The sequence below is a fragment of the Metarhizium brunneum genome, chromosome 6 (assembly GCF_013426205.1).
Source record: "Metarhizium brunneum chromosome 6, complete sequence".
In the NCBI taxonomy this organism is placed as follows: Eukaryota; Fungi; Ascomycota; class Sordariomycetes; order Hypocreales; family Clavicipitaceae; genus Metarhizium; species Metarhizium brunneum.
This window is the reverse complement of record NC_089427.1, coordinates 1,665,055-1,689,826: the sequence shown is the minus strand read 5'-3', so window position 1 is coordinate 1,689,826 and position 24,772 is coordinate 1,665,055. Positions and strand designations below refer to the sequence as shown.

The window sequence follows — 24,772 nt, the reverse complement described above, 5'->3', positions numbered from 1 at the left end:
AACAAGCCAATTACACAATCCACCCCGTCTGACTTGCAATACCCATTCCCTATTCGCAAACGCACATCATCATCACCAACATGCTTCCCACCACCCAAAAAGCAGTAGCAATCGCCTCCCCCCGCAGCCCACTCATCCAAATCACGGTACCCGTGCACGCGCCGTCGCCATCTGAAATCACCCTCAGGGTATCCTACACGGCCTCAACACCACTGGACCTGCATCGCGCGGACGGCGGTCTCCTCATCACCACATATCCCAGTCAGTCCGGGTCGGGCGGCGCATCCGGCACCGTCGTCGCCGTGGGCGCAGACGTCCACGCCATCCAGGTCGGTGACAAAGTCTCCGTCTTCGCCTTCCACGGCGGCAAAGAAGCCAACCACCAGGAATACATCACCTGCGCGGCATACCTGGCGTCCAAGATCCCTGTCGGCGTCTCGGAGCAGCAGGCGGCCACAGTCAATGTCAATCTCTGCACCGTCTTCCACAGCCTCACGCGGGACCTGGGGCTCGCGCTTCCCTGGCCCGCTGAACAACAGCCGCAACGCGGCGAAGCGGTGCTGGTCTGGGGTGCGAGCAGCAGCGTGGGCTTGTACGCCGTGCAGGTGCTCCGCCACTGGGGGTACGCGAACGTCCTGGCCGTGAGCGGCGCATCACACCACGCCCACCTGGAAGACCTGGGGGCACGGAAGTGTTTTGATTATAGGCGCGGGGTGGCGGCGGTGGTGGACGAGATCTTGGCCGAAGGCAGGACGCCATTCATCCTGGATTGTATAGGGAGCTTGGAGGGAAGCCTGGCGCCGCTGAAGAGGATTGCGAGGCGTGGCGATCGTGTTGCGGTCATGCTTCCCGTCATTGTGAGGGATGCGAGTGTTTCGGAGGAGCCAGTGTATGAGATGGACGTTGCCAAGGTTGGCGGGTGGGAGGGGGGCGTTGAGGTCAGGGGGGTGAGGACGCATTTCTATCTTGAGGTTCGTTGGCGTTTTCCCTTTTCTTTCTCCTTGTCCGTCTTTTCGAGGAGAGATACTTCGGTATTGTGCTATTTTTGCTGACTAGGCAGAATAGAATGAATTCTTCAAGGAGCATCTCCAGCCGGAGATTGTACCGACGCTGCTTGCGCAGGGTATCGTTCAGCCAAATAGATACAGGGAGATTGAGGGCAAGAACATGGTGGAAAGGGCGCAGAAGGCGTTGGATGAGTTGCGCAATAGGAGCGTTAGCGGTGAGAGGTTGGTCTGGAGGGTATCTGATGACACGCCGTAGGTATTGCGTGAGCGAGTGAGCGTAGGTGAGTATCGTATCATCATATTGTTACATGGTCTAGGCATAGACATAGCCTGGCCCTTTTTGAATTACGCCGTTCTGTACCCAACATCATTCGTTGTCCCCATGTATGTACAGGTGCTCCGCCTTCATGATTCGTACGTCGTGTACATTTAATTGCAACACCGAGATCTCGAATCGACAATTATCGACGCCCCGACTGTCTTGCTACATTTTCCGGCTGCCCTTGTTGCGGTCAAGATGGTCCTGTGATTGGTAATCCCGTTCTTAGTTTTTTCCCGGAGTGCTCTTCGCAATATGTAGGTAATGATTCTTGTCTGCGAACCACTTCAAGGCGCCCGCCCCGGATTTACTGGTATGGCGGCATCCCCATTCATAAAATGCGCCATGGCATCAAGACCGACTTGCCTGAGAAACCGTTAGCCCACATATTGTCTCAACTCAATGTTCAAGGTGGAAGGAACCATATACTCACGTTGTAAGCATAAGCTTCGTAAAATCATCGCAATCATCCGGTCGAGCGTACATCCAGAAATCCTTAAACACCATCTTCTGGATTGAAAACTGCGGCTTTTCACGCCACGCACGGTAGAACTCGACTGAATTTGGCGCGTCCCAGAGGTGGCGCGAGGCAGTGAAACCAATATCGTCACGCCACATGTCATCGTTGGCTAGAGTAGCTGTCAGCGTTTTGAATAGGCGAGACGATTTGGCATAATATGGAAAAACTCACGAGTTTCTGATTTGAGCATGCACGAAATGCATATAATGGCGTACGAGGTTATCAATGTGCGGCGGCAGCTCTCCAAAAATACCCAGCTCTGACAGACCTGGTCAGTAAAAGGGGGCAAGGAATAGTAATGGACACAGCGTCTGATCAGACAAACATACCTCCCACGACTTTGGTGACTTCTCTCGCATAACTGTGTTCACTCCACCAAGATTCTCCTCCATCTCCAGATTCTCCGTGATGCTATTCAACTCTTTGAGCCACGACACCAGGACGGGAACTTCTCTCTCAGCCGCGGCCCTCAATCCCAGATCACCATCAAAGATTCTCATCGAGTTCAGAATCAACAACGCTTGTACGCGCGACAGCTTGTCTTCATTGGAGATGGCACGCTCGCCCTCGCGATGAATCTCTCGTCCCGCATCCACCAGTAGACGAACAGTCCATCCCTTGTTCGCGGGACCACACGCGGTATATGCCGACGATGCTGAAAACGCAGCAAGGATAACTTTGGGTAGTTGACCGACCCACAGACGCGGATGCATAAAGGGCAAGGCTCTCGTCTGCGTAAAAGTGCTATGCATACTTGTCAAGAAGCTCACTATGTAACCGATTCGTGTGCTGGGGTCATGGACGGCCAACGGATCAATCTCCATGCAGGCAGCCTCAGCGTCCTTGATGAGAGACAGGTCACGAATGGGCTGGAGCTGTTGCAAGTTCTGATGAAGCATGGAGGGCGGTGTCATGTTACAGTGACCGGTAGGCACAGACGGAATTTGCAACTTATCGGTCGTAATCTCCGCAAAAGGGTGCAGGTTCCAGAAGTCGGGTTCCCCCCCGGTAGTCTGGGCCATCAAGTCCACAATAGAAAAGTCAAGTCCGCCAGAGCCATGGGTCGAGTTGCTGAGAGGCACGCCAATATCGGCTTGAAGGCTCTCGGGACTAGTATCGGTGCCCAAGCTGTCCATGTCGAAGCTCATATCAAACTCGGGCACATCTGAGACGCAGGAGGCGGTGCTGGCGGCAGAGGAAGAGGAGATGGTATGAAGGCCAGCGCAAGAGGCAGAAACTGTGCCTGCTGTGCCTCCTGCAGTCGCCGCGGCGGAGACGGGGCACGAGCTGGTGACGGAGCCCAGCGGCCTTGCGGACTCAGCGGCGGACTCAGTGGTGAGGTTGGCTGCGGAGGCTCCGGCGGATGAGCACGTCTCGGCTGTTGATGCTCCAGGGGGCAGTTTCTGGTAGATGCAATCCAAGCCCTTTGCAGAGCAGCGGCTGCACTGTGGCGTGCGCTTATCGCAGCGTCTCTTGCCTCTCACGCAGGCATTGCAGCTCTTTTGGCGCGATGCAGCGGATGCATTGTCGTCGAGTCGCGTGCCGTCTGTGGTGATAGTGACGGTGCTGTGGTCTTGACCGTGGTTCCCAAACGCTGCCGTAAAGGAGTCCATGGTGACGGCGGCGGCGGCGGCAGCAGCAGCAGCAGCGTCGTCCATGTCATCCCATGACCGTTTGGTGCCGTTCATGATGATGAGGATGAGGATGAAGATGAAGTGTTCTGGAGCTGGGATGAGTGAACAAAGGCAGTGGTCCCACCTATCACGCCGAGTATCCCAACTGGGAAAGCGCGGTGCACTGTATTTCCCCTCGAGCTTACAAACAGACTTGAGCAAACGGCCATCAACTCGCCGCCATCTGCACGCAACTTGACCAGAGTGACAATGGGGACAAAGAGACCAAGATGAAGGATAAAATGGTGCAAGCGGTAGCTTCCCATGCCCTCCAGGGAGAAAAAAAAAAACCTGTTTCCAATGCCGACCGACGGTCTTGAGGACACTTCTTCCCAACTCTAAAAGTAAAACTGCCCAGTGCTGCCTAGACCTTGTTAGTGCGTGCCGCCTCCAAACGGTCGGCTCGACTGATGAGCAATTGTCAGCAGCAAGTTGAGAGGGAAAAAGCCACCTTCGCCAATCCCGACCCAGGGACGACTACCTGCGACGTCTGCTCCCAGTCAGCCAGCCACCAGCCAAAGTCCGCAGACGGGAGCCCACAAAGTCCGCACCGAGGGCACCCGGCCACACGGCCACACGGCCACATGGCCACCACGGGGAGCGACGGGGTCCGAATCGGGGCCGAAACTCCGCACCCAAGTCCGCCGTCCGCCCACACCTCGGCGTACCGCGTACTCAACTGCCTTACTATCTATCCATAAAGATTGATTACGTTTTTGCTGGTTACGATTGAACTAATGGATACTAGTCGGCCACGGAGTCAACCTGCCGAGGATCCCGCCCCCCCCTCTCCCCCGGGCCCCTCCCGCGTTGGGCAAAACGCCGCCGGCAGATACTGCCGCAATCCCGTTCAATGTTGACACAGGCATCCAATCGAAAACAAGGAAATGTTGCATATGCCGAGTACAAGAACGCCGCATCCCGCCCTCTACCTCCTCAAGATACTCACTCAAGTAGAGTAGGGTAGTTAGCTGGATTTTGAGCTGTGCCGTTACTCTTCACCACCACAACAAATCCATCAGCCACATTTGAACGCAAAATGCGAAATGCAAAGCACAACGTGCATATACCACATGACAACGTATCAAATCAGTCAATTAACCCTTTAATATGGCCCGTACTATCTCACATCCAGTGGGCCATCCCAACCGACGCCTGCTCCTGAATTTTTTGACCTCATCCGAATCCTCGTTCCTTGACCAAATCCAAAAACAAAAACACTCCGCAACGTGGGCTTTCTAAGACTAGCCCTTTTGCCCCTGCCTTCGTCCCCTCCCGAATCTAGTTTCCTCTAGCAATTGGGTATATACAGTCACCCCTGGACTCTGAAAAATCAAGACCTGTCCTCCCCCTTACCCCAAGGTCTTAACTCGTCACTCACATACACTCTGAAAACGAACATAGCAATTCCATTCCCGTGGGGGGCTGCAGCGCCCATATTGTGTAACTCGTTTATGCACGTTCGCATGCATGTCTTCCTTCGCCAAATGAACGATTCGCCCCGCCTTTCGTGCATGTTAGCAACCCCGGCGAAGCTTTTGTGTATGCAGCGACGTTGCATGCAAATCCGGTGCTGCCCACTGGATTGGGAGATGTTGGTCGTTTCATGTCGGCACAATAACAGCAGCCGAAATTTCAAGAGATACGAGAGCTGTACAAAAAAAAAAAAAAAAAAAAAAAAGGAACGAGAAAATCCCTGAACAAAGAGAACCCGCCAACTTCCGACCAGCCCAAGTCGGCCGTCACCCACCGGCAGTAGTTGTACAAGTGCCCGCCAGGCCAAACTAAACAAAATTCTGCATCAGCCAACAGGTGCGAAAACCAAAGCATCTAATAACACAAGACGAAGCCTAAACCTTCTGAGACGTCACGGAGAAGTTCGATGATGAAGCAGCACACCGGATTTACTGCTTGTCGCCCAGTGATGGCTAGTGGTGGATGTTGTATAGGCCGAATCCATCCCGCCTGTCGTGAAATCATGCCATTTGCCCAATGGCAAAAAGGTGGATGGTAACATAGGAAATTATCAGAGGAAGCCGTTCTGTATCGACCTAGTCATTGCATGATTGCGTAGATTCTCCGGCCAAAGGATCAGGTTTTGAGCTTGCTAGTATCTTTCCTGTCGGTAGCCGTTGACTCGAGGCGCATCGTACTGGACCCCAGTCATGGAGTCCGGTCCGTTGTGGATGGAGCGTAGAGGTGGCAGTTCGGTTCTGTTGGTATTGGCGTAAATGTCGCTGCCGTACGAGGCTGGCGGCGGCGGCTGTGAGCCCTGTGAGGGTGGTGGAGGTGGCGCCTGCTGGGGAGGGTTCCCAGAAGAGCCAATCTCCCCTCGTAACTGAGCAGCTTCCATGCGCAAAGCTTGCACCTCACGGTGTAGCATCTCATTCTCTGTTGAGGCGTTGGCGCAGTGGTTTTGGAGAGCCCGAATTGAGTCATTTAGACGCTGGTGTTCGGCAATGGCTAAATTCAAAGGTCAGATCAGTTACAACAGGGCACAACTAAAAGGACGGTCGGCGTACCCTTTGTCAAGATTTCCCATTTTGATGCCTTTGATCCTCGTTCTTGGGGCATCAGATCTCTCAATTGATCGAAGAGTTCCTTCATTTCTGTCCGTCGCTTGCGCTCAGCCAGCTTGTGACTAACTCTCAACTCGGGAGTCCGACTATAAGGCTGGGATCCGGGAGGACCGCTTCCTTCTTCGGCCTGGAGATCGCTCAGCTGCTTGTGTTGCATCGTATGATGGTGCACGGGAGGAAACTCGTTGGATGCGGTCGACATGCGAGCATAATCAGCTCCATCCTCTAGTCTTCGCTGACCCGGGGGCAATCGGGACTCGGTAGTGAATTGGCTGCTAGCGATAGACTCTGTGATGCTGCTGCGTCGAGAGTCATCGTAGTGGGCAGGTGGTCCCACGCGCTGGATCTCTTCTTCAGGGAAAGCCCAGGCTTGACCTTTGGTCGGTTCAGCAGCTCGGGCAATGTGACTAGTCGCAGGGCCAGTAATCGCAGGTGCCGTCTTGATGACTTTGGGCTCACCAGGGTTTCGGTCGGCGCTTGGCTGGTAGCCATTGGAAATTCTGTGTACTGACAATGATTCCAGGCCCGGGCGAGGATTTCGTTGAGAGTGAAGAGTATTTTGAATGGAGCTCGTGGACTGGTTGTTACTAGCGTAAGGGGAAGAGCCGAGGCGCATGTCACTGATACCCTGGTTAATTCTGCTGTCAACACTCTCGCGCCTGGGACCGCCACTGATTACGAGATTCTCGCCGAGGGTGGCCCCATTCTGTCCTTGTGATTCAATCGAGGTCGGTCGGTCGAACCTCCGGTCACTGGTCGGCGATGTGGGCGAAACCATGGAGGCAACACTCATGTTGCTTGCCGAAGGCGAGACGAGCGCTTGGGGTACCAAGTTGGTGGCCACCGGGGAAGGCGTCTTGTCTGCAAGCGACGATTGGTATCCAGAGCCTGCTGGGCTAAGGCCATTCACGCTGAAGGAGGCGGCGGATGTGTCTGGAAAGTCAAAGGGCGTTAGCCTACCAAGAGAGGAAGGGGGTTGGTGACGCATAGATTCTGCCGAACCGAAACCGAAACCGAAGCCAAGGGAGTAAAAAAGTTTAATGAGCATTGCAGTGGGAATAACTCACGCTTGCTGGAAGCCTCGGCTGTTGAATAGAAGCCAGAGTCCCGTAGCTGCAGTGGAGGGCCGTTGGTCGAAGGCCGGTCATCGTTGTTGAGGATATTGTTCAGCCCGGCGGCTTTGTGAGGCGCAACGGGCTGATGACTTTGCGTTTCCATCGCTGACATGACGTCGATTTGCACGCCTAGTGGTGATTTCAAATCACTTATTGTTCACTTTTTTCTTGGGCCAATTCACAAAATAGAAGGGTCCCTGTCTCTCGCTCGTAGAGAAGCGCTCAAAGGGCTGTGGAATGATTCGAAACAACTGGTGCGAGCGACGAGGTCGATATGCAGCCGAGTGACGGTGTTGAGCACAAAATATGTCGAGCAACTGCCACTTTCAACTAATCCTTCCGATTATGTTCATAACCCGTGGGCAGAAACGGAGGGTGCAACAGGTTCGCTGAGCGATGAATTGACACAAGCTGGGGTGTGTGACTGCAAGGAACACTGGTAGGAGTAATACATAAAGGAAACGCTTGAGCCGTCGGTCAGGCAGACTGTGTGTATCGAGGCGACAGGTCCGGAGAAGAGCCGGACCCTTAATTAGAATGTAGAGGTATTGGCTCGGCGTTTGTGAGTGTTGATGGGTATGCGCTGTCGGGAGACGTGTACGTGCGAAGGAACCTCAGCTTCGCAGCAACTTTTGGAGTTGAATGGCAGAATCGGGGTACACAACAGTGCATCACCCACCAGGGTGGGTTTCCGATCGTAGTTGCGAGGTCGTGGAAATCAAACGAGCGCACGAGGGTGCCTGATGAGCGAGATACTGTCAAGGTCAAGGCGGAACAGAAGAAACGGAGAGGAGAAGAAAAAGAGAGTGCGTGAAGGATTGGGACGTAAGTGAGAAAGTGGAAGTCGAGTCGACGAGAATGGCAAATGGAGAGTCGAAGTGGAGGAGTGTGTAGACTGGGGGTGGGCAATGGGCATATGGGCAAATGGGCACTAGCACGAGGCACTACGCCCTAGGCACTGGGTTGTGGGTTATGGGCCACGGGCTACTGACTACTGGCCATGGGCCCAGCCAGCACTCGCTTGAGAGCAGAAGGGCCAGGCCTAATCTGGCTGCTGTCTGGTGGCCCTCTTGGTACATACATACATGTACCCGTCTGGTGTACCGAGTACTTAGACGCACAGGGGGCCAGTGGACGGGAAGAGGACGAGGGTATAGCGTGGCACAAATTGCTGCAAAGTACACTCTGTACATGCTGGTGTATCTCGGTACGTACCAGCCGGGTAGGTACCCAGATACCAGGTGCTCAGCTGCGGAGCGCGGCGTACCCCGGCATATATTTGGCGCGAGGTACCTAGTAAGCAGAAAGTACATTGTAGCCAGCACCTGCAGAGCGACTGGGTATCGAGCCTGGTCGATCGAAGTTTCGAGGCACTAGGACCCTTTTGTGAGATCCCTGAAGCAGGGCTTAGCCGGGCTAAGCTACAAGTGACCAATCCGCCAGGCAGCTTTTGTATGCACGCCTATGTACCTACTTTAGGTACTGTACATATGTACAGTTACCTCGATGTGTGCTCCGTACCCCCTCTGGGTACTTCGTACTTACCTGGTTGGTGGGCAACCGTCGACTGGTCAAACAAACTGGTCCGCTGAAATTGCCAATACTCGGTAGATGGGCGCCCGGCAGGCTGTTTTCGAGTCTGGCGTCTTAGAGGTCTCGGACTATTGAAGTGTTGGAGTCTGGGGTCCCGAATCTTCTGCAGCTTGCGCTGTGTTCTGTCGCACCGCCGTTGACCCTGCTCAAGAGTCAAGACGTCCAAGTACTACTTGACACTTCAAATCCCCCAAGCACCAAGTACTACTCGCTTACACCACCTGGGCACATGTCGTACGGCAGCCCACAGCAGCCCACAGCAGCGCCTGGGTACCACTGCAGGTCCAAGGCGCCGGGGACATGGCCACATGTGCAGGCATTTGAGCGACGCGGCACCAGCACTCGTCCTCCTCTCCCCGTCCACGCTTAACGCCTGCCACGGTCTGGTTGGAAGGGGGGGGCACGGGCAACACGGGCACCACGGGGAGCGGGCATCCAAGGATGGATGGGTGTGGGTTAGCGGGAGCGCCACGCCACGAGTGCCAGACCGGACCATCCAACGCCGGACCCAGCGCCGCGCTGCGCTAGAGCCAGTGCTAGCTGCAGTTGAATGCTGCTGCGTGCATGTGCTTTATGTTGCGTGCTGCGTGCTCCACGCTCCACGCTCCACGCTCCATCGGCCAGAGATTGATGGCTTGGGACCGAGCTGCTAGCGTTACCTGACGCCTGATCCCTCGTGGCCTTGGCTGGGCATTGGCATGCATGTGCGCGTGCGCATGCCATGGCAGGCAGCTTATTTCTCTACCAGACCCGTGTAGTGCGCTCCAGACGGCCAGTCATGATACGTTCAGCAGTACCTAGTACCTCTAGGTCGGTGGTAGGAATAGTTTACATACAGAGTATTCCGTACCTTGCTTGCGTCTCTTGGTGATGCCGGACTTGGAACTTCTTGATACTCGCTCCCAACATCAACAACAGCAACACCTTCGTCTGCTTCTTCCACGTGTAGCGGCTGAACCAGCCACGAAAAAAAGGCTTAGAAAATCCTGCGTATAATGTGAATATTGCAACGCGTGCGTCTGTATCAATGTCGCTCCTCCGGCCCCCATGGCTACATTTGGACCTGTTGTCGGCCGCCAACTGGGGGTCGCCATAATATCATCAGCAAGTGTGTAAATTATGTACATAAGCATGCCGAGGAATATCATGTCCGACGCAGCCTAACAGTATTTTGTAGTACTCCCTACTCCATACAGCCACCCTGCTCCGTTATCCCAGCCGTGCCCGGTAAGCGCAAATCGGCCAGATACTCGAGTAATGCACATGTTTCTCGCCGCTTGCCCGTCGCGGCTCCCGAACCGATCCCTCAGTCACCAATCCTGTGCCTGCATGTAGCAGGGAGCAGGGAGCGCTGAACAATGGAACTTGACCAACTTCCAAGTACGTACTCCGTACAGAACAGTGTGTATGTATAGATTTTTGATTGGTCGACATCCTTGTTCGGTACGAAATCGGCACCTTCGAACACGCAAAGGGATACTGACTGAGCGTTGTTATTATTACCTCTGGTGCTGACCACGGAGACGCCCTTTCTGGTTGTGATTGACACCCCAGAGCCAGCTTCTTGATGCCGCTTCTGCACCACGTTAGACAAATGATCAGTGCCCTACCAAAGGGCCTTCGGGGGTTGCCACCATGTCTTCCAGAGAGGGGGTGCAGGGCCCTGCTCGAGGCGTGGATCTCGCTGGTGGTGGCGTGTCATTTCAGTTCCGGCATAATAGCAACTGGTACGGAGCACGCAGTACAAAAAGCTTGACATGGCGGCGCCAGGGGGGAACGCAGGCAAGAATAGAGTATCGATGACGAGCCAGCAGAATCGGAAACGGCGCCAGCGGCGACTACACGTGCGAGACGACAGGCCCCTGTAATGAAGCTCGTCTCGCGGTGCTCATAATCTCGGGAGGACATCTTGTGGAGACGGCCGAGGCGACGAGAAATTCCAGCATGAGTACTGCGTATTCCCCAATGACGTTGCTGAAGAAGACTGTCATGGTAGACAACGGACACGGCGATGGCGACAGACAATGCTCACAGATCAGTCTTCACCAGACATTTTCCAAGTTTGGCTGGCCGGTCTGTGCAATAGCCGTCTGGTGGTGTAATCTGTAGAAGCAAGTGCCACTCCACAGGCTTGTACCGGATGGATGCGCGGAGAAATACATAGTCCGTACAGGTACTCCGTAGGCGAGAATACTACGGAGCGGCAGCCTTGTTGCCTGTGGAAATGCTAAAAACTCCAAAATGCTTGGCTTGCTGATCAAAGTCGTGCCTCTTGGGGGCCCCTTGTCGCCAGAACACAAGAGTGGCACGCGTCCCAGAGGCTGGGCGCCGGCGCCCTCCCACTTACGTAGAACTGTCCAGTCGTCTCGTACGAAAGAACAGGCAGCCACGATTCGGATGGAGATCTGACGCCAGGCTTAGCACTCCGTTGTACTCCGTACGTAGTACTCCGTAGTAGTAGTAGTAGTATTCGCCAGAATGGGGCCCGTGGTTGTCGCCAAGAATATGTATGCAGGCGAAGCTCCGGCGTGGGTCTGAAGCATGGCAACGAACAAGGCCAGGAAGACAGGGATAGACGACAAGCCTTTGGCTGACTGGGCCGCAGTCCTCCCGAGATGGCGCTGTTTCCGGCAGCCGCCAAAGGTCGCCGACGTGGTACGTGGTACCTGCTAGTACCACTGCGGAGCACGTACCAGCGTCATGTTGGGGGGCATGAGGACAAATGGCTCCAGAGGGCGTCTGCTCAGATTGATGGAGCTGTTGAAGATGCTTGAAGAAGCCATCCTTGGGCCTGGTCGTCCATGTTAGCAGCCATGGGTCGTTTCGCAGGACGATCCAAAAGTCTTTCCCCAAGTCCTAGCTGCCACTCCCAGTGGTGATGTGTCCGGTACAATTTTGCACTTCTCTAGTCGAGGGATACCCAAAGGTGAGTTTGGTGGGGACTGGATGTTATGCGCGCCCCCAAAGACTACATAAAGTATGCACTACGTACATTCTTACATAAGAACCTAAATCCACCGAGTGCCAGAAACAAGGTTGAGGCGGTCGGTTCATGGCAATTATTAACTTGTGATGAACCAGAGGCAAGTCTGATGGTGCATCTCGTTGCAGTACAATATACTACTTATGTAGACTACCCGTCGGCAACTACATACATACTTATGTATTCATCTCGCATGCTGTGTATGCTGGGGCGCACGCTCCATGTTGTTGCGCGCATAAAAGTACAGCTCCAGGCTTCGCTCTCGGTGGCGACGCAAACGTGTCGGATGCATAGCCGGGCAGCATATGTACTCCGTATCGACTGTTGGTATTTCAACCATGTCCAACATATGCCACGGGCTCTTTCGTGGATAATTAACAACGAGCCGATTCTCCGATTGTGCTTGGGGGCCGAACATGGATCCACGGGCGCAGGAAAGTGGAAACATGCTTCAATGTTCTGGGAACGGGCATGGCAGATAATAGTTCCTGTTGTGCTGGGTCATCATGCACCAGGTTTTCTGGGCCTAGCGTCAATGCAGCCGGCCAGCATCGCAGAGATGGTTGGATATTGTGGGGTCTGGTGCCAGGCCCATTTCACTCCACGGCCCAACTTATCCGCGTTTATGCATGCTGGACAAGACGCTCTAATTGGACTGCTGTCACTGGACGGACTTGCCTGCCACTTCAGCCGCTTCTTGTGCTATCAATCTCATCACTTCCATCTTCTCGGGGCCTTTCCGAGCGAGATGTGATTCGCCGCTGTTCTCTATTGCATGCATTTCTTTTGGATGACTATCACGGAGTACCATATGGTCCATATCCGTCAAAACGAGGGAGGATGGGGGCGGAGCTCCATGAGGATCATGGCCACCCTATCAACAACAAGCTTTCTCTTGCCCCCCGGGAGGGTGGTACGTAGTTTGATAGTATTTGCATCTGAGTCAGAAGCGATTGCCAAAACACCTGGTGATAGCCGGGGAGGACATTATTCGGGAAGCCAATGACCTCAGGCTCGCAGTCGAACGGCACGGCTGTCTAGGAGAGGAGACTGGTTGTCTTGTCTTTCCCATTTTGGTCCCTGGGCTTACTCCGTAGAGATGTGGCACATTTATTGCGTTAAGAGCTAACTGGGCGAACGGGCTTACAGGCCAGGGCCTAATGTCAGTCATCCATCCATCCCAACCCATGTCGCCCTGCAATTCGGCCTTCATCCCAAGCCAGCAAAGGGAACTCCGTGGTCTTCGGCCCCGAGAAACGCGAGTACTGATTGTTGAAGAATTAATATTCTCCAAATATATGCTCAAGTAGTCAGTCAAGAGCACTTTGTCCATGTAAGTTGAAGTAGTATGAGTCGGGCCCGGGATACGTTATTACAATGGGAAGAAGTCTTTCGCCGGCACTTGGAACAGGTTTGATTCCATGTGGGTTAATGTTGGGAAGGTTTTGCAGCGTTCAACCAGTGGAAAAACGAGAGGGTGTTATTTTCGTCCTCAAGTTTCTGTGAGCAGATCAGCTGTAATGTCAGATCACAGGCTGTTTATTCCGACGCAGACCAACACAAGACGTATGTACTCCGTGTTGTACGCGCTTGAGTTTGCGTTGTTTGTGGTCCACACCGATCTCATCCTGGCTCACGTACGGAGTAGCAAATACACAGGTATTACAACCTGGCAGAATGATGATGATAGTACTAGGAAGAGTTCTCAAGTATCAGAATCAACAACCTACGCGTATGTATACATACAATCATCTTCCACTACACTTCTTGGAACGAAACTGTATCGCGGCAGACACTGCCCAGCAGCTGTTCGCTCTGAGTGGTGGCTGAGATTTGGCAATATCAGTCCTTGTGTCATACATCAAATATCGGAACCCAGAATGACCAACGGAGACAAAGCTTCATCTTCCAAGGGAAGCCGTAACCGTATCGGCGATAGTCTGTGCCATCGTCGACACGAGGGGAAGCCCAGAATCTTGTCGTGCTTGGTGGTGTCCCTGTCAAGCAATGCAGACCTGCACCCGGGTCAGTCACCGTTGGTCAAAGGTCGACGCTGCAAGAGTGAGAGAAAGCCGACGCTTGTCAAAATCTTCACGTTGATGAAGCAGGGGTTGAATCTGCCGCACCTCGTACCGTCATCGCGGAGATGATGTTCTTTGAAGCCCCCAAGCCCCTTCTCTCTGGCCATGGTCGACATGACAGGGGCCCACGTGCGCGGGAAGTCACAGGGTAACTACGAAAGACCAGGTTAGCCAGGCTGACATAGCACATAGCATGGCAAGCTGGGAGGGACGCCACCAGATTACTCCGAGCAAAACGGTATGGCGTAATAAACCCTGTGGCTATGATAGCCGCAGGTCGGAGATTCATGTCGGCCTTAAGCCCGCGTCTGTGTTGGCCACTAGCTTCGTCCCAACGCTCCTTCCTACCACGCGTTTGCGGCCGATCCGCCTCGCAGCCACGTGAAGCCCGTCTCCGCTGGCGCCTCCTCGAGACTGGGCATGTGCATCCTTTCTACACCATTGTGCGGAGCACCAACCTGCAATAGTTATCTGTACTCCATACTGGGTACAATTGCAACGGGTTCGTCCACACCAAAAACGGTCAAATGGCGTAAAGGGACGAGTCGAAATCATCCGACAATGAAAAGCCTTGTGCAACCCTCGGCACTTGATTCTGCTGCCCCGCTTGATGCGGCAGACCTGGCAGTATCTCCATCACCATCCAATTCCCATTTCCACTGTCAACTTCGCCCTCTACGAAGACTACTACTAGTAACTAGATGTCCCACTTGATGCAACGCGCAACGCTACGACTCGGAGATCTCTTCATGCACACCGTGTACAACCCTGACCGCTTATGGCAAAAGCCAGCTCATCTCAAGAGCAAGAGGGTTGGAGCCGGGAGGGTCAAAAGTAATCCAGCACCCGCACAAACCGCGCGCACAGACGGAGAATACAGAATGCGGCACATCGTTCAACACAGCAAACGAATTGTGATTACATACATTTACTCCGTACTTGCGTGTACAGATGGACATATGTGTGTCTCACCTGGCTGGGCTAGCGCTCGTCTTGACGCCCACGTCCACGTCCACGATCTCATCCCGTCATTTGAATCGGTTTACGGTTTCCTGGCCCATGTCAGCACCGATGGTGCCAATTTCAATGTCACCGTGCAGAGTTCTTCCGTCGTGGTCGAGCGAGAGTATTTTCGCGCTCTTCGCAGAGAATACCAAACCCGGGGAGCGGTATTACGCCATGGACTCAATGATTCGCCCTCAAAACCTTGGATGAAATAACGTGAGCTCAACATCCTAATGCATATGGCCAGGATCTGGGCTTACTATGTACTATCATTTTGGTAGGTCTCAAAAACAAAGCACTCTCTGTATGTACATATGCACTCTGGGCGGAGTATAATAACAGCCAACGATTGGGCAATTGATCCCCAGCTTCTGCCCGGTTTTACTTTTGCAGAGCTTCCACCGTGGCTTGGCAGGATAGCTTGCCAGTACTAGTGCACACGACTAAGGCAAGCTTCAAGGAAACGATCTGTCTTTACTTTCATATCATCCCCACAGCTAGTAGTTGCTAGTATTCCATGGTGACCTACGCACAGCGATGACTAGCCACCGCTATCCCTTGCCTAAAACAAGGCTAAAGTTATGAGTTAATTTCTGGAACGGCAGTCTACATCTGAGCAGGTGTAAAGCCACTTGTGCAAGAGGGGAGAGTGACTGCGAACCTCACCACAGACACATTTACAAACTAAGCCTTTTCTTATCCTTATGCTTATCTGAGTTCGGAGGGTTTTACTTCGGAGAACCCAGATCGTGGCCAGGGGTATGTCAGGGGCTCGCTGCACATACCTAAACAGTAGCGTATGTACCTTTCACTCATCTGCTAGATTATTTCCTGTCACCCAAAATGGGGCGGGTTTTGAGACCGTTTATTCTTAAAATGCTATCAACATAGTAGTATGTATAGCACGGAGGGGGGGGGAAGATACATGGCATTGGGACTGCGAACCTGGACATTGTATGGGACGGGACAAACGGTTACCTCGACAGTGGTCTTCTACTCGATAGCTGCTATGGGAAGGCCTGACGACAGAATGCCTACCTGGCCATTAACCCGTCCACACGTATGTGTTGTACGGAGCCAAGCAGTATGTTAATGTTGTCCGCCTAGCCTCATATGGGATAATCGTATACTTATCATCCTGCAGGTTCCTCAAACGCTACCAGGACAAAATCCAAACTTGCACAGTTGGGATTGGTAAAAGTGGTAAAGTGACCAGATCCATGAATGCGGCAACCACCGTTCCAGTCGCACTTGAAAAGTGCCTCCCAGCAAGCGTTTTCCATGAGAAGCCAGGTCAGCTTGGTATGGGCTGGCCAGTACCGATATCACGGTTGTTTTGGTATGGTATAATCCATCAAAACCTTGTCAGGCTCGGCGATGCTTAAAGCCTATGCTATGCCATGACTGAATACTCCAGCATTGTGGCGCAATGTAGAAAGAAGAGGAAGAGCATTACGCGCTCATAGTTGCGAACATGGGCCAATGAACAACTATTACTCTGTTGTTACAACACTCTATCTCTATTCGATAGGGAAACGTGGAAAGTTAAGAATGAGGGAGACGACGGGCCAACACGCTCGGCCGATTACGACATTCCGCCGAGACGTCACCAGGAACTGCAATCTCGTTACATTCACTCGGAAAATGGCCAGCCGCATGCTGCACAAAGGAACTTTGCTGTCGCGTCAGAATAATAAGCACAGTAGAGGCAACACGGCGCCCCAGCAAGCTGCTCGGGCAGTTATACAGAAAGGGGAGCCATGTCCAAATTTAGACTTGTATTCCCCAGCCAACATTCGCGTCTACACATGGCGGCTCTTATTATTGCAACCCGGCACCAAACACCCTGCCCCCCTACGGAGTAATTGGGTGGAAGATGGGTTTTGTTGGCCGCCTCTGGATGGAGGAGCCACATCCTAGGACCATGTATAGAGTGTGTATGTACGCCTGTACATATACCGGATGCAACGACACTATTATTATTCACTTGGAGCAACCAGGGTCATCTTTTCGTGATTCAAGGGGGGCAGTATGGAGGTATGTACGGAGTAGGTAACTACTTGATAACTCTGCAGCATGCGAGAACGCTCTGTACACTGTACGGAGTACTCCATGCTCGGCCCAGGGAGTACGAGTCGCGGAGTTGTTATTCACTCGGCCTACATCGAGAGGCCATTTCCGTGTCTGCTGGTTCAGACGGTCTTCATCTCAATTGTCATGGCCCACAACCTCACCCTGCAAAGAGACAGCCGCCGTAACTGGACGTATCAGATTACGCTGTTGAACATGTACATGAGACCCGGGCGCCTCCTTGAGACATTTGCCTGGAATGCAACCATGAAGGCGTTTGACAAGGCAGAAACATGCTCTGAACTTACGAACCTCGTCTCTACTCAAATTCTTTTACCTTGGCGGTGATAAGAAGCCTCATGCACATCACAGTACCCTCCTTCCCATGTCAGTTGTTTCTTTGGTCTAATGCTCAACCGCCGGTCTTGCATGGAACTGTTTCTAGATATGTTTATGATACCCAATAGGAACCCTGGCTTTCTGAGCCTCATGAGGCTATCACGTTGCCTAGATCTCGAGGCTCCTGTACAAGAAAGCTAGCGATATATGCAAATTCGATCCTGGTCAAGGCAAATCACCAGTCACCTGCCCTTTGCCTGGTATTAGTACTGCAATTGGAGCGCGAAGACATTCCCACCATTGAGAAACGATCTGGATCTGGACTGATCCGTTGTCTCAAACAGATGATGGCAGATCGTTGACTAATCGGTACGATGTTCGAAGAGATTACTGTGGGCATTATGCAGCAAAGTTACAAACCTGGCGGCCAAAGTACTTGGACGAATTATTCCTCGTCCATAGCACACATTACAGGTTTTATTTATCCGCCACGACTCATGAGGTTGCCCTCGACATGCAAAATCTATCTCGACGCAAAAAGGTAGACTGTCCAGGAAAGTCCAGTGCCAACAAACATATTCCAACCAGGTTCTGGGCAAAAGTTTTATTTGATGCCGGGAGGATTAGAACTGGGAGCATTGCCTTGCAACAACCTCCCCTGCCTTTTGTTCACTCCCAGGACCCCTACAAAGGGTTCTGTCTAGCGGCATAGGAAACTGTTGTCTGTGTCACTTTGTGATACAGACATGCTTCCGAGGTGGTTCAGATGTCCCGAGAGACGTGGACTCCAGCACAGGGTCCTTGAAGTATTTGTCATGATAATCAGTCTGCCAGTACTTTCAGAGACAGGCTATGCGTTTGAGCCGAGAATTCTCAATGCTCTTCCCGCGATACTTGTTTACGTTGCACACAACACCCCAGCATACCTCGCGAATGAGAAGAGTCTCCTCCTTTTCGGAAATGTTACCGACCCCACGGTGCTGTTGTTCCACCTGTACAACTTGGATTCGTCCAATGGTTCGGATCAATGCTAGGTTGTGTTCTGCGACTAGTACGACGGGTTTGTCGGCCAATTGTGAGAGGCCCATGGCATGTGGACGTGTAATGCTATATGTGACTGCGTACATACACATACTAGTAAGTTACTTGGCCGTGAAGAGGGAAAAAGCAAAGTACCGAAACACGGGAAAGTTTGCAACGTTCAATGATGCTAGTACCTGCCCCTCAGTTGTCTCGGGTCATTGGAACAAAAGTGAACTGGAACAAACCACAAATCTGTCTTGCAAGAATGATGTGCACTACAGGCATCGGTAGGTCGGTTGTACCATCCCAACAGTTTTTGCCGCCACAAATTTCGAGGTCAAAGGTAGGTAGAGACACACACAAGGGCCAGCATCCCATATGTGGCAACCGGAATACATGTACTAGCCAGCGCAGTCCGTTTCTTTTTTCTCATGGCATGGGGGCGACGGCAACGATTTGTGTCATGATAGCTTTTTCCACAGGGGCGGTGAACCACCCTTGACGAACTTTAAAAACTGGCCATCGCCATAGGCCCAATCGTTCTGTCGCCGCGAAAGAGACAGTACTACCAGAGTGTCAGACAGCCATCCAAGAAGTGTTCAAGACGGGGATGATGTTTCCACTACTGGCGGGAGTACCCCTGGTTCCTGGGACTGGTCTTATCAATTCATGCAGAGTACAAAGTACTACATGAAGCAAACGTACTACGTACGTCCTACTTGCATATACATACAGACAAAGGAGCAACTCTTGTTGCTTTTGTACAGATGAACGACAAGGAGGCGGCCGGTGGAGGGTCTAAACTTAACCAGATGGCAACCCACACGCCCACACCGCTCCGGAAGATTTCCCAACGATCTTTGTTGTTCAGTGTTTCTCATGGCTGCTGTCATGTAATTATTGTACATTCAGACTCGGTCAAATGCTGCAATCACACGCCGCCCTGTCGGCGGCCCTGGAAACCGGCCGAGCCAAAACCGCAACAACGGGCTGCAGATATTATCGTCTACTAGTCACCAACTACCCCGGCACAAAGACCAGACAGACATCCGACAGGGTCTCACTTCTCAAGACTACATACGATGTTATTGTTCCCGTCCCAACCATACAAGACCATTCAAACTATTCAAGTCTTCGTTTCCGCCCGCGTGACATACAATACTACCAGCGTTTGCAAAACCCGGCAAAATAGGCCGTGTCCGGATTCGCTAGATTCGCTAGACCGGGCTTGTGCTACGGATATAAAGAGCAGTACGGGGTAATACATGCCTAGGTTCTCTCGATTTGTGCCGGGTGCCGTATTTGCCAGCTCGCTTATTTGAAGCCAAGATTAGTTATCCTGCCATACCGTCGACGCTTCGTCCTACCGCCGGGAAGCAAATACTAATCCCAGCCCACGTATCCCCTGATTTGCAATGCAATGCAGTAGGTAGTCACGAGTACCCCTCGATAATTATAGCAACGTTTCTTTTCTTTTGCATCTGGTTCTCTCTTTTTTTTTTTTACTTTTACTTTGCCGTGACCCCAGACAAAAAGAAAAAAGAAAAAGACGGCCAAGGCGCTGGGGAAAAAGAAACGATCCCAACATGGGACATCAAAAACACTCTCCTACCGCATTTGATCCAATGACACCTAAATAACGGTCAATCCCGCATTTCCCCAACCCCAGACTCCAGGGCACAGTGAGTCCCTTATTTCCTTCCTTGTCTCTGATGGGCATCCCGCTATGGAGAATGGGGCACGTACATGTACTCTTGCTTGTTGCTTGTAGATTGACAGCCTCAATTTCCCTGCCGCCCCAGCGGTTATTGCCAATGTGGCGTGAAGACAGCGCGGGTCCCGCTACGCATCATTGGCTGCTGGTTTGTTTGGCGCCTTTTTCTTTTTCCCTCTTCTTTTCCGGCAAGGGGAAGCCAAGGACAGTCATCTGCATGACAAGGATCTGACCTTGCGCGGAATTGTGAAACAGGCACGGGAGTTTGAACTGGAAAGGTCCAGTCTCTGCGCGTGAAGCTACGGCAGCTTGGGCGGTTGCTGGCGACGACAGAAGAGGCTGTCAACTCCTCCATCTTGTAGGGTAGGTTGGGAGAGTTTGAAAGATGTTGCAACTTGGCGAGAGTTTCTACGATTATTCCCCATCGGCGGAATTCAGTGCGGTGAGTGCTGGGACCGGGCCTGGGGTTTGACAAGTGAATGAGTGTTTGGGCACATATAACAAGGGCTGGAAACACAATTCAAGGTCACTGCCTCACAATAATGACACGCAGCCAATTTATGCCCCATTATCCTAATCATCAATTGCAACTCCTACCCTACACGGGACGTTGCGCCATAGTTCTGTTGTTTATACACATGATAATGCCATGTAAATGAAGGAGCTTCATGTTCGCCATATCCAAAAATGTACCCTCCCATTTCAAATAACCCTAATCCGTGGGTCCCCAGAATCTAAAAGTCAAACTCTGGTCGGAAAATGTCAGGGTCAACGCCAGCGACCGTCTTCTCCGCCAAGTCTCTGCGTCCCATCTGAGTAAACACTCTTCTTAGAGTGTCATACAAGGTGCTGCTGCGGTTCTGTGCAGACATCCTGTCAATGACCTCATCCACGTTGCTGCCAGCATTGTCACCGAGGATTTCGTGCGCCTTGCTTCGTCCAGACTTCTCAATGGACTTGTGCATCTCCAGGGCAGCCAAGAAGTGAGAGGCAGCCTCCTGATGGCAATTGATGTTGATACAGCTTACGCCGAGGTTGTAGCGAGCCCGGACAAAGTTGGGCGACAGGGAAAGCGCGTGCTCGTAAGCTGCAATAGCTTCTTCTGACCGTCCACTATTCGCCAGCGTGGCACCGAGTCTGTTCCAAAGCAGATGAACCTGTTCTTGCTGGTTCGATGTACCCAACTCTGATGAATGTAGTGCCGACTGGAAGCAGTCTACCGCCTTGTCGTATTCCTCCGCGCCATAGAACAATACGCCCAGGCCTACCTGGACATCGGGATCCATGTGCTCTCCATCAGGACTGAGACGAGCAGCCTCAATGAACAACTTCGTTACCTTTTCGTGAAGGATTTGGCGGTCAGTGAAGCCCATCTCGGAGGCTGGATGTAGATTCTTGGGATCCAAGATGCTAGGGTACTTGACCGAGAGCCAGCGCTCCAGTGTTCTATAGGCAGTGCTGTCATACCCCTCGTTGGTGTAGGACACCGCCAAACCCATCAACGCTTCCAAATTGTTGGGGTCCAACTTTAATGCCTGTTCCATGGCACGAATTGCAGCCGTCTCTTTTTCGTTCTGAGCCTGGGCCTTCCCCAGGTACACCCATGCCTCGGTGTGATTAGGGTTTTGCTGTACTGCGGCTTCAAATGCCAAGGCCGCAAGAGATAGATTCCCGCCCTCCCTCATAACCCGTACACCTTCGTCGAATGCGTTCTTTTCGTCGCGGAAGAAATTTTCTTGCTCGAACAGGTAGCTCTCGACGACAGGATCACCGAACCGGCCCCAGTCTCCCATGGAGAAGTCGGCGGGGATGTTGTCGTTGCTCCACTCGGTATCGAACTGGTCGAAAAAGGTATCGTCGTTGACCATGGATCTAGCAGCAGCCGTCTCAGCTTGGATTCCTTTCCAGAGGGATTCGAAGTCACCAAACTCATTAGTTTCAGATTGCATTGCCTTGTCAATCTCATCAAGTTCCCGCTCAGCCGCGTTGGCTTCGTCGTGCTCCTTCTCCTTCTCCTTGAGCTTTTCAGCCTCTTGGTCCTGGAGCTCGAGTTGAGCAAACTGCTCCTCCCATTTGCTATCGTCCAACTCTATCAACTTGCCCTTACCTTTGCCCTCGGGTTGCTGTTGCTGTTGGTGCTGCTGCTGGAGAGGTTGGTTCTGATACATGGGTTGGAACTGGCCATAGCCCATTCCCATATTCATCATGCCAACTCCCATCATTGGCCGTTGGGGCATCTGGCTGGACAAGTTGGCATTCTGCATTGGACTGGACCTGGCTGATGATGCTTGGCCATTCAGCTGTTGGAATCTCGCAAACTCGTCCGAGGAGAAGTGAGCTCCAGGCGGAGGCTTAAAAGCCGACTCCATGCCCGGCTGACCGTTGAAGTCCTGAGCCCATGACGGCGACGCTGAGCCGGCGCGCATCGGGGCATGCTGTGCTGGGTTCAAAGCAGGTCCTGCTTGCATGGGGAATTCTTGCTGGAGGTTCGGGGCGCCGTTGAGGAAGCCATTCATCATCTATAAGGTCATAAGGGGTCCACCATTAGTCACTTGGGGATCGAAACCAAACACGGAGGGGCGGGAGGAATCCGTACCTCGTCCTGGGGAGCATTGGCAGCCTGGCTTCGAAAGCCACCCATCTGACCACCGGGTCCCCTCCCAACGAGTCGGTCTCGCTGCAGAGTCTTGTCATCTTGGACGTGTTTTTGAAACTGGCTCAAAGGATTCGCCGCCGTGGAGCATTCGGCCCCTCCCATAAACGACATGATGTTGGGAATGTGCTGGTATAGGCGGGGTGTGTGGTTGAAGGTGGCGGATGAAGCGGCAGCGTTTCTCGTTGGGGATGAACAGGTCAGCCTCAGCAGCAATATGGGGGAAACAACTCGGAAGCGTGCCCAAGGTGAAGAAGGAAAAGGGAGACGAATGTTCAGACTGAGAGGAGTACGAGTACAGATTTGGGCTCGGTCGACATGGTTTGTCAGGACGTCACCTGCAGCTCGGCCTGTGGGGAAAAAGTACCGAGGCAGTCCGGCTCCGGCCTTCAGAAGGCTACAGAAGCGTCCCACGGCGCACTGAAGTTTCTCCGCCGGCCGCCACTCCTGTAAAGCCCAACAGAGGCAGACACGTGACTGCGGGGTGGGTGTTGCCACGGACGGTTGACGTTAACAACGCGGTTGGTCCCCCGGGGGGCGCTTATCGATAAGCATAGAGAGCCTCTTTTTTTTTTCCATCTAAGCTTTTTTTCCCATGGCAGCCTTCGTCACCAAGGAACATCTGATACCCACGTTCTGCAGCACGAACAAAGACCACACAGTCAAAATGCTTCGTCAAGTGTATGTCAATGTCGCTCACCTGGCTAGACAAGCAGCCGAAGCCACATGCAAATAACTGACCGTCTCCAGAAAACCTCGCAACGCCCGCTCAAAGCGAGCCCTCGAAAAGCGCGAGCCCAAGGCCGTCGAAAACCCCAAGCAATGCCTCTTCCTCCGCGGCACGTCCTGCTCGCAAATCGCCCAAGACGCCCTCACCGACCTCCACTCGCTCCGCCTCCCCCTCGCCAAGAAATTCACCAAGAAGAACCCCATCCACCCCTTTGAAGACGCCTCCTCGCTCGAATTCTTCTCCGAGAAGAACGACGCCTCCCTCCTCGTCTTCGGGAGCAGCCAGAAGAAGCGGCCTCACGCGCTGACGTTTGTCCGCACGTTCGGCTACAAGGTCCTCGACATGCTGGAGCTGCACCTCGACCCGGAGACCTTCCGGACCATGGCGCAGTTCAAGAATAAAAAGTTTGCCATTGGCCTGCGACCCATGCTCCTCTTTGCGGGCACCGCCTTCGAGAGCCCCGTCAGCAACGAGTACACTCTGGCGAAGAGCCTGCTCCTCGATTTCTTCAGAGGCGACCCCTCGGACAAGATTGATGTAGAGGGCCTGCAGTACATTGTCTCCGTCACGGCGGAGGATGCCACGGGCGACGGGGACGCCAAGCCCGCCATTCATTTGCGCGCCTACATGATTCAGACGAAGCGCAGCGGACAGAAGCTGCCCCGCGTGGAGGTGGAGGAGATTGGACCGAGGATGGACTTTAGGGTTGGCCGTGTCAAGGAGGCGGATGAGTCTATGCTCAAGGAGGCCATGAAGAAGGCGCGCGGCCTGGAGGAGCGAACCAAGAAGAATGTCACGATGAATTCAATGGGTGACAAGATTGGTAGAGTGCATTTGGGCAAACAAGACTTGAGCCAGCTGCAGTTGAGGAAGATGAAGGGCTTGAAGAGGTCGAGAAACGATGAGGAAGAGTTGGTTGAAGATGTTGTTGCTGATGACGATGCCAAGAGGATAAAGCAGTAGATGCGGGCTTGGAAAAAAAAACTTCTTGCATTTGGGGGTCTGGAGTTTCGGCGTCTAAATACGTATCTGGCTGCCCTGGCAGAGTCTGGAGCTTGCAGCTTTGTATGCATTGATAAGTTTGGTTGTTAAAAAGCTATTTTTTCTTTCTGTACAGTCTGTATCTCGCCAGTGTAGCTGGGACTGTAATATGATTAGATTGATTTCACCGTGCGGCTATGACCTCGCCAACTATACAAGTTCCTTGCACCACCCTCCATGTATAAAAGACGTCACGCCAGAAGTCATCCGAATTCGTATCCCGTAAAAAACCCAAACGCCGGGCTGTTGGTACTAAAAAGATCCCACATTGTCCATCTTGCTTGCCTAGTGACGGCGATAGTCCTACAATACCGTGCCATCTGCAAG

General features: G+C 52.8%; 6 protein-coding genes across 6 annotated transcripts; 2 read left to right on the top strand and 4 right to left on the bottom strand.

Moving 5' to 3' along the window:
* Positions 1-80: 80 nt before the first annotated feature.
* On the top strand, positions 81-1,263 carry mlcG (Compactin nonaketide synthase, enoyl reductase component; the record flags this gene model as incomplete). Its single annotated transcript, XM_014690992.1, has 2 exons — positions 81-971; positions 1,066-1,263. The coding sequence occupies 2 exons, from the start codon at positions 81-83 to the stop codon at positions 1,261-1,263; spliced, it is 1,089 nt and encodes a 362-aa protein (XP_014546478.1).
* A 350-nt stretch (positions 1,264-1,613) lies between these two features.
* Positions 1,614-3,534, bottom strand: gsfR2_1 (Transcription factor gsfR2; the record flags this gene model as incomplete). Its single annotated transcript, XM_066131548.1, has 4 exons — positions 1,614-1,692; positions 1,760-1,955; positions 2,018-2,105; positions 2,176-3,534. 4 exons carry the CDS (start codon positions 3,532-3,534, stop codon positions 1,614-1,616), a joined length of 1,722 nt encoding a protein of 573 aa, XP_065987783.1.
* A 2,092-nt stretch (positions 3,535-5,626) lies between these two features.
* On the bottom strand, positions 5,627-7,325 carry esc1 (the record flags this gene model as incomplete). Its single annotated transcript, XM_014690994.1, has 3 exons — positions 5,627-5,982; positions 6,042-7,031; positions 7,166-7,325. The coding sequence occupies 3 exons, from the start codon at positions 7,323-7,325 to the stop codon at positions 5,627-5,629; spliced, it is 1,506 nt and encodes a 501-aa protein (XP_014546480.1).
* A 6,222-nt stretch (positions 7,326-13,547) lies between these two features.
* On the bottom strand, positions 13,548-13,977 carry G6M90_00g098640 (uncharacterized protein; the record flags this gene model as incomplete). Its single annotated transcript, XM_066131547.1, has 3 exons — positions 13,548-13,615; positions 13,679-13,804; positions 13,923-13,977. The coding sequence occupies 3 exons, from the start codon at positions 13,975-13,977 to the stop codon at positions 13,548-13,550; spliced, it is 249 nt and encodes an 82-aa protein (XP_065987541.1).
* A 6,778-nt stretch (positions 13,978-20,755) lies between these two features.
* PAY32 (Peroxisomal targeting signal receptor) lies at positions 20,756-22,788 on the bottom strand (the record flags this gene model as incomplete). Its single annotated transcript, XM_014690995.1, has 2 exons — positions 20,756-22,540; positions 22,618-22,788. The coding sequence occupies 2 exons, from the start codon at positions 22,786-22,788 to the stop codon at positions 20,756-20,758; spliced, it is 1,956 nt and encodes a 651-aa protein (XP_014546481.1).
* A 481-nt stretch (positions 22,789-23,269) lies between these two features.
* On the top strand, positions 23,270-24,367 carry RPF2 (Ribosome biogenesis protein RPF2; the record flags this gene model as incomplete). Its single annotated transcript, XM_014690996.2, has 2 exons — positions 23,270-23,355; positions 23,425-24,367. 2 exons carry the CDS (start codon positions 23,270-23,272, stop codon positions 24,365-24,367), a joined length of 1,029 nt encoding a protein of 342 aa, XP_014546482.2.
* Between the last annotated feature and the right edge of the window lie 405 nt (positions 24,368-24,772).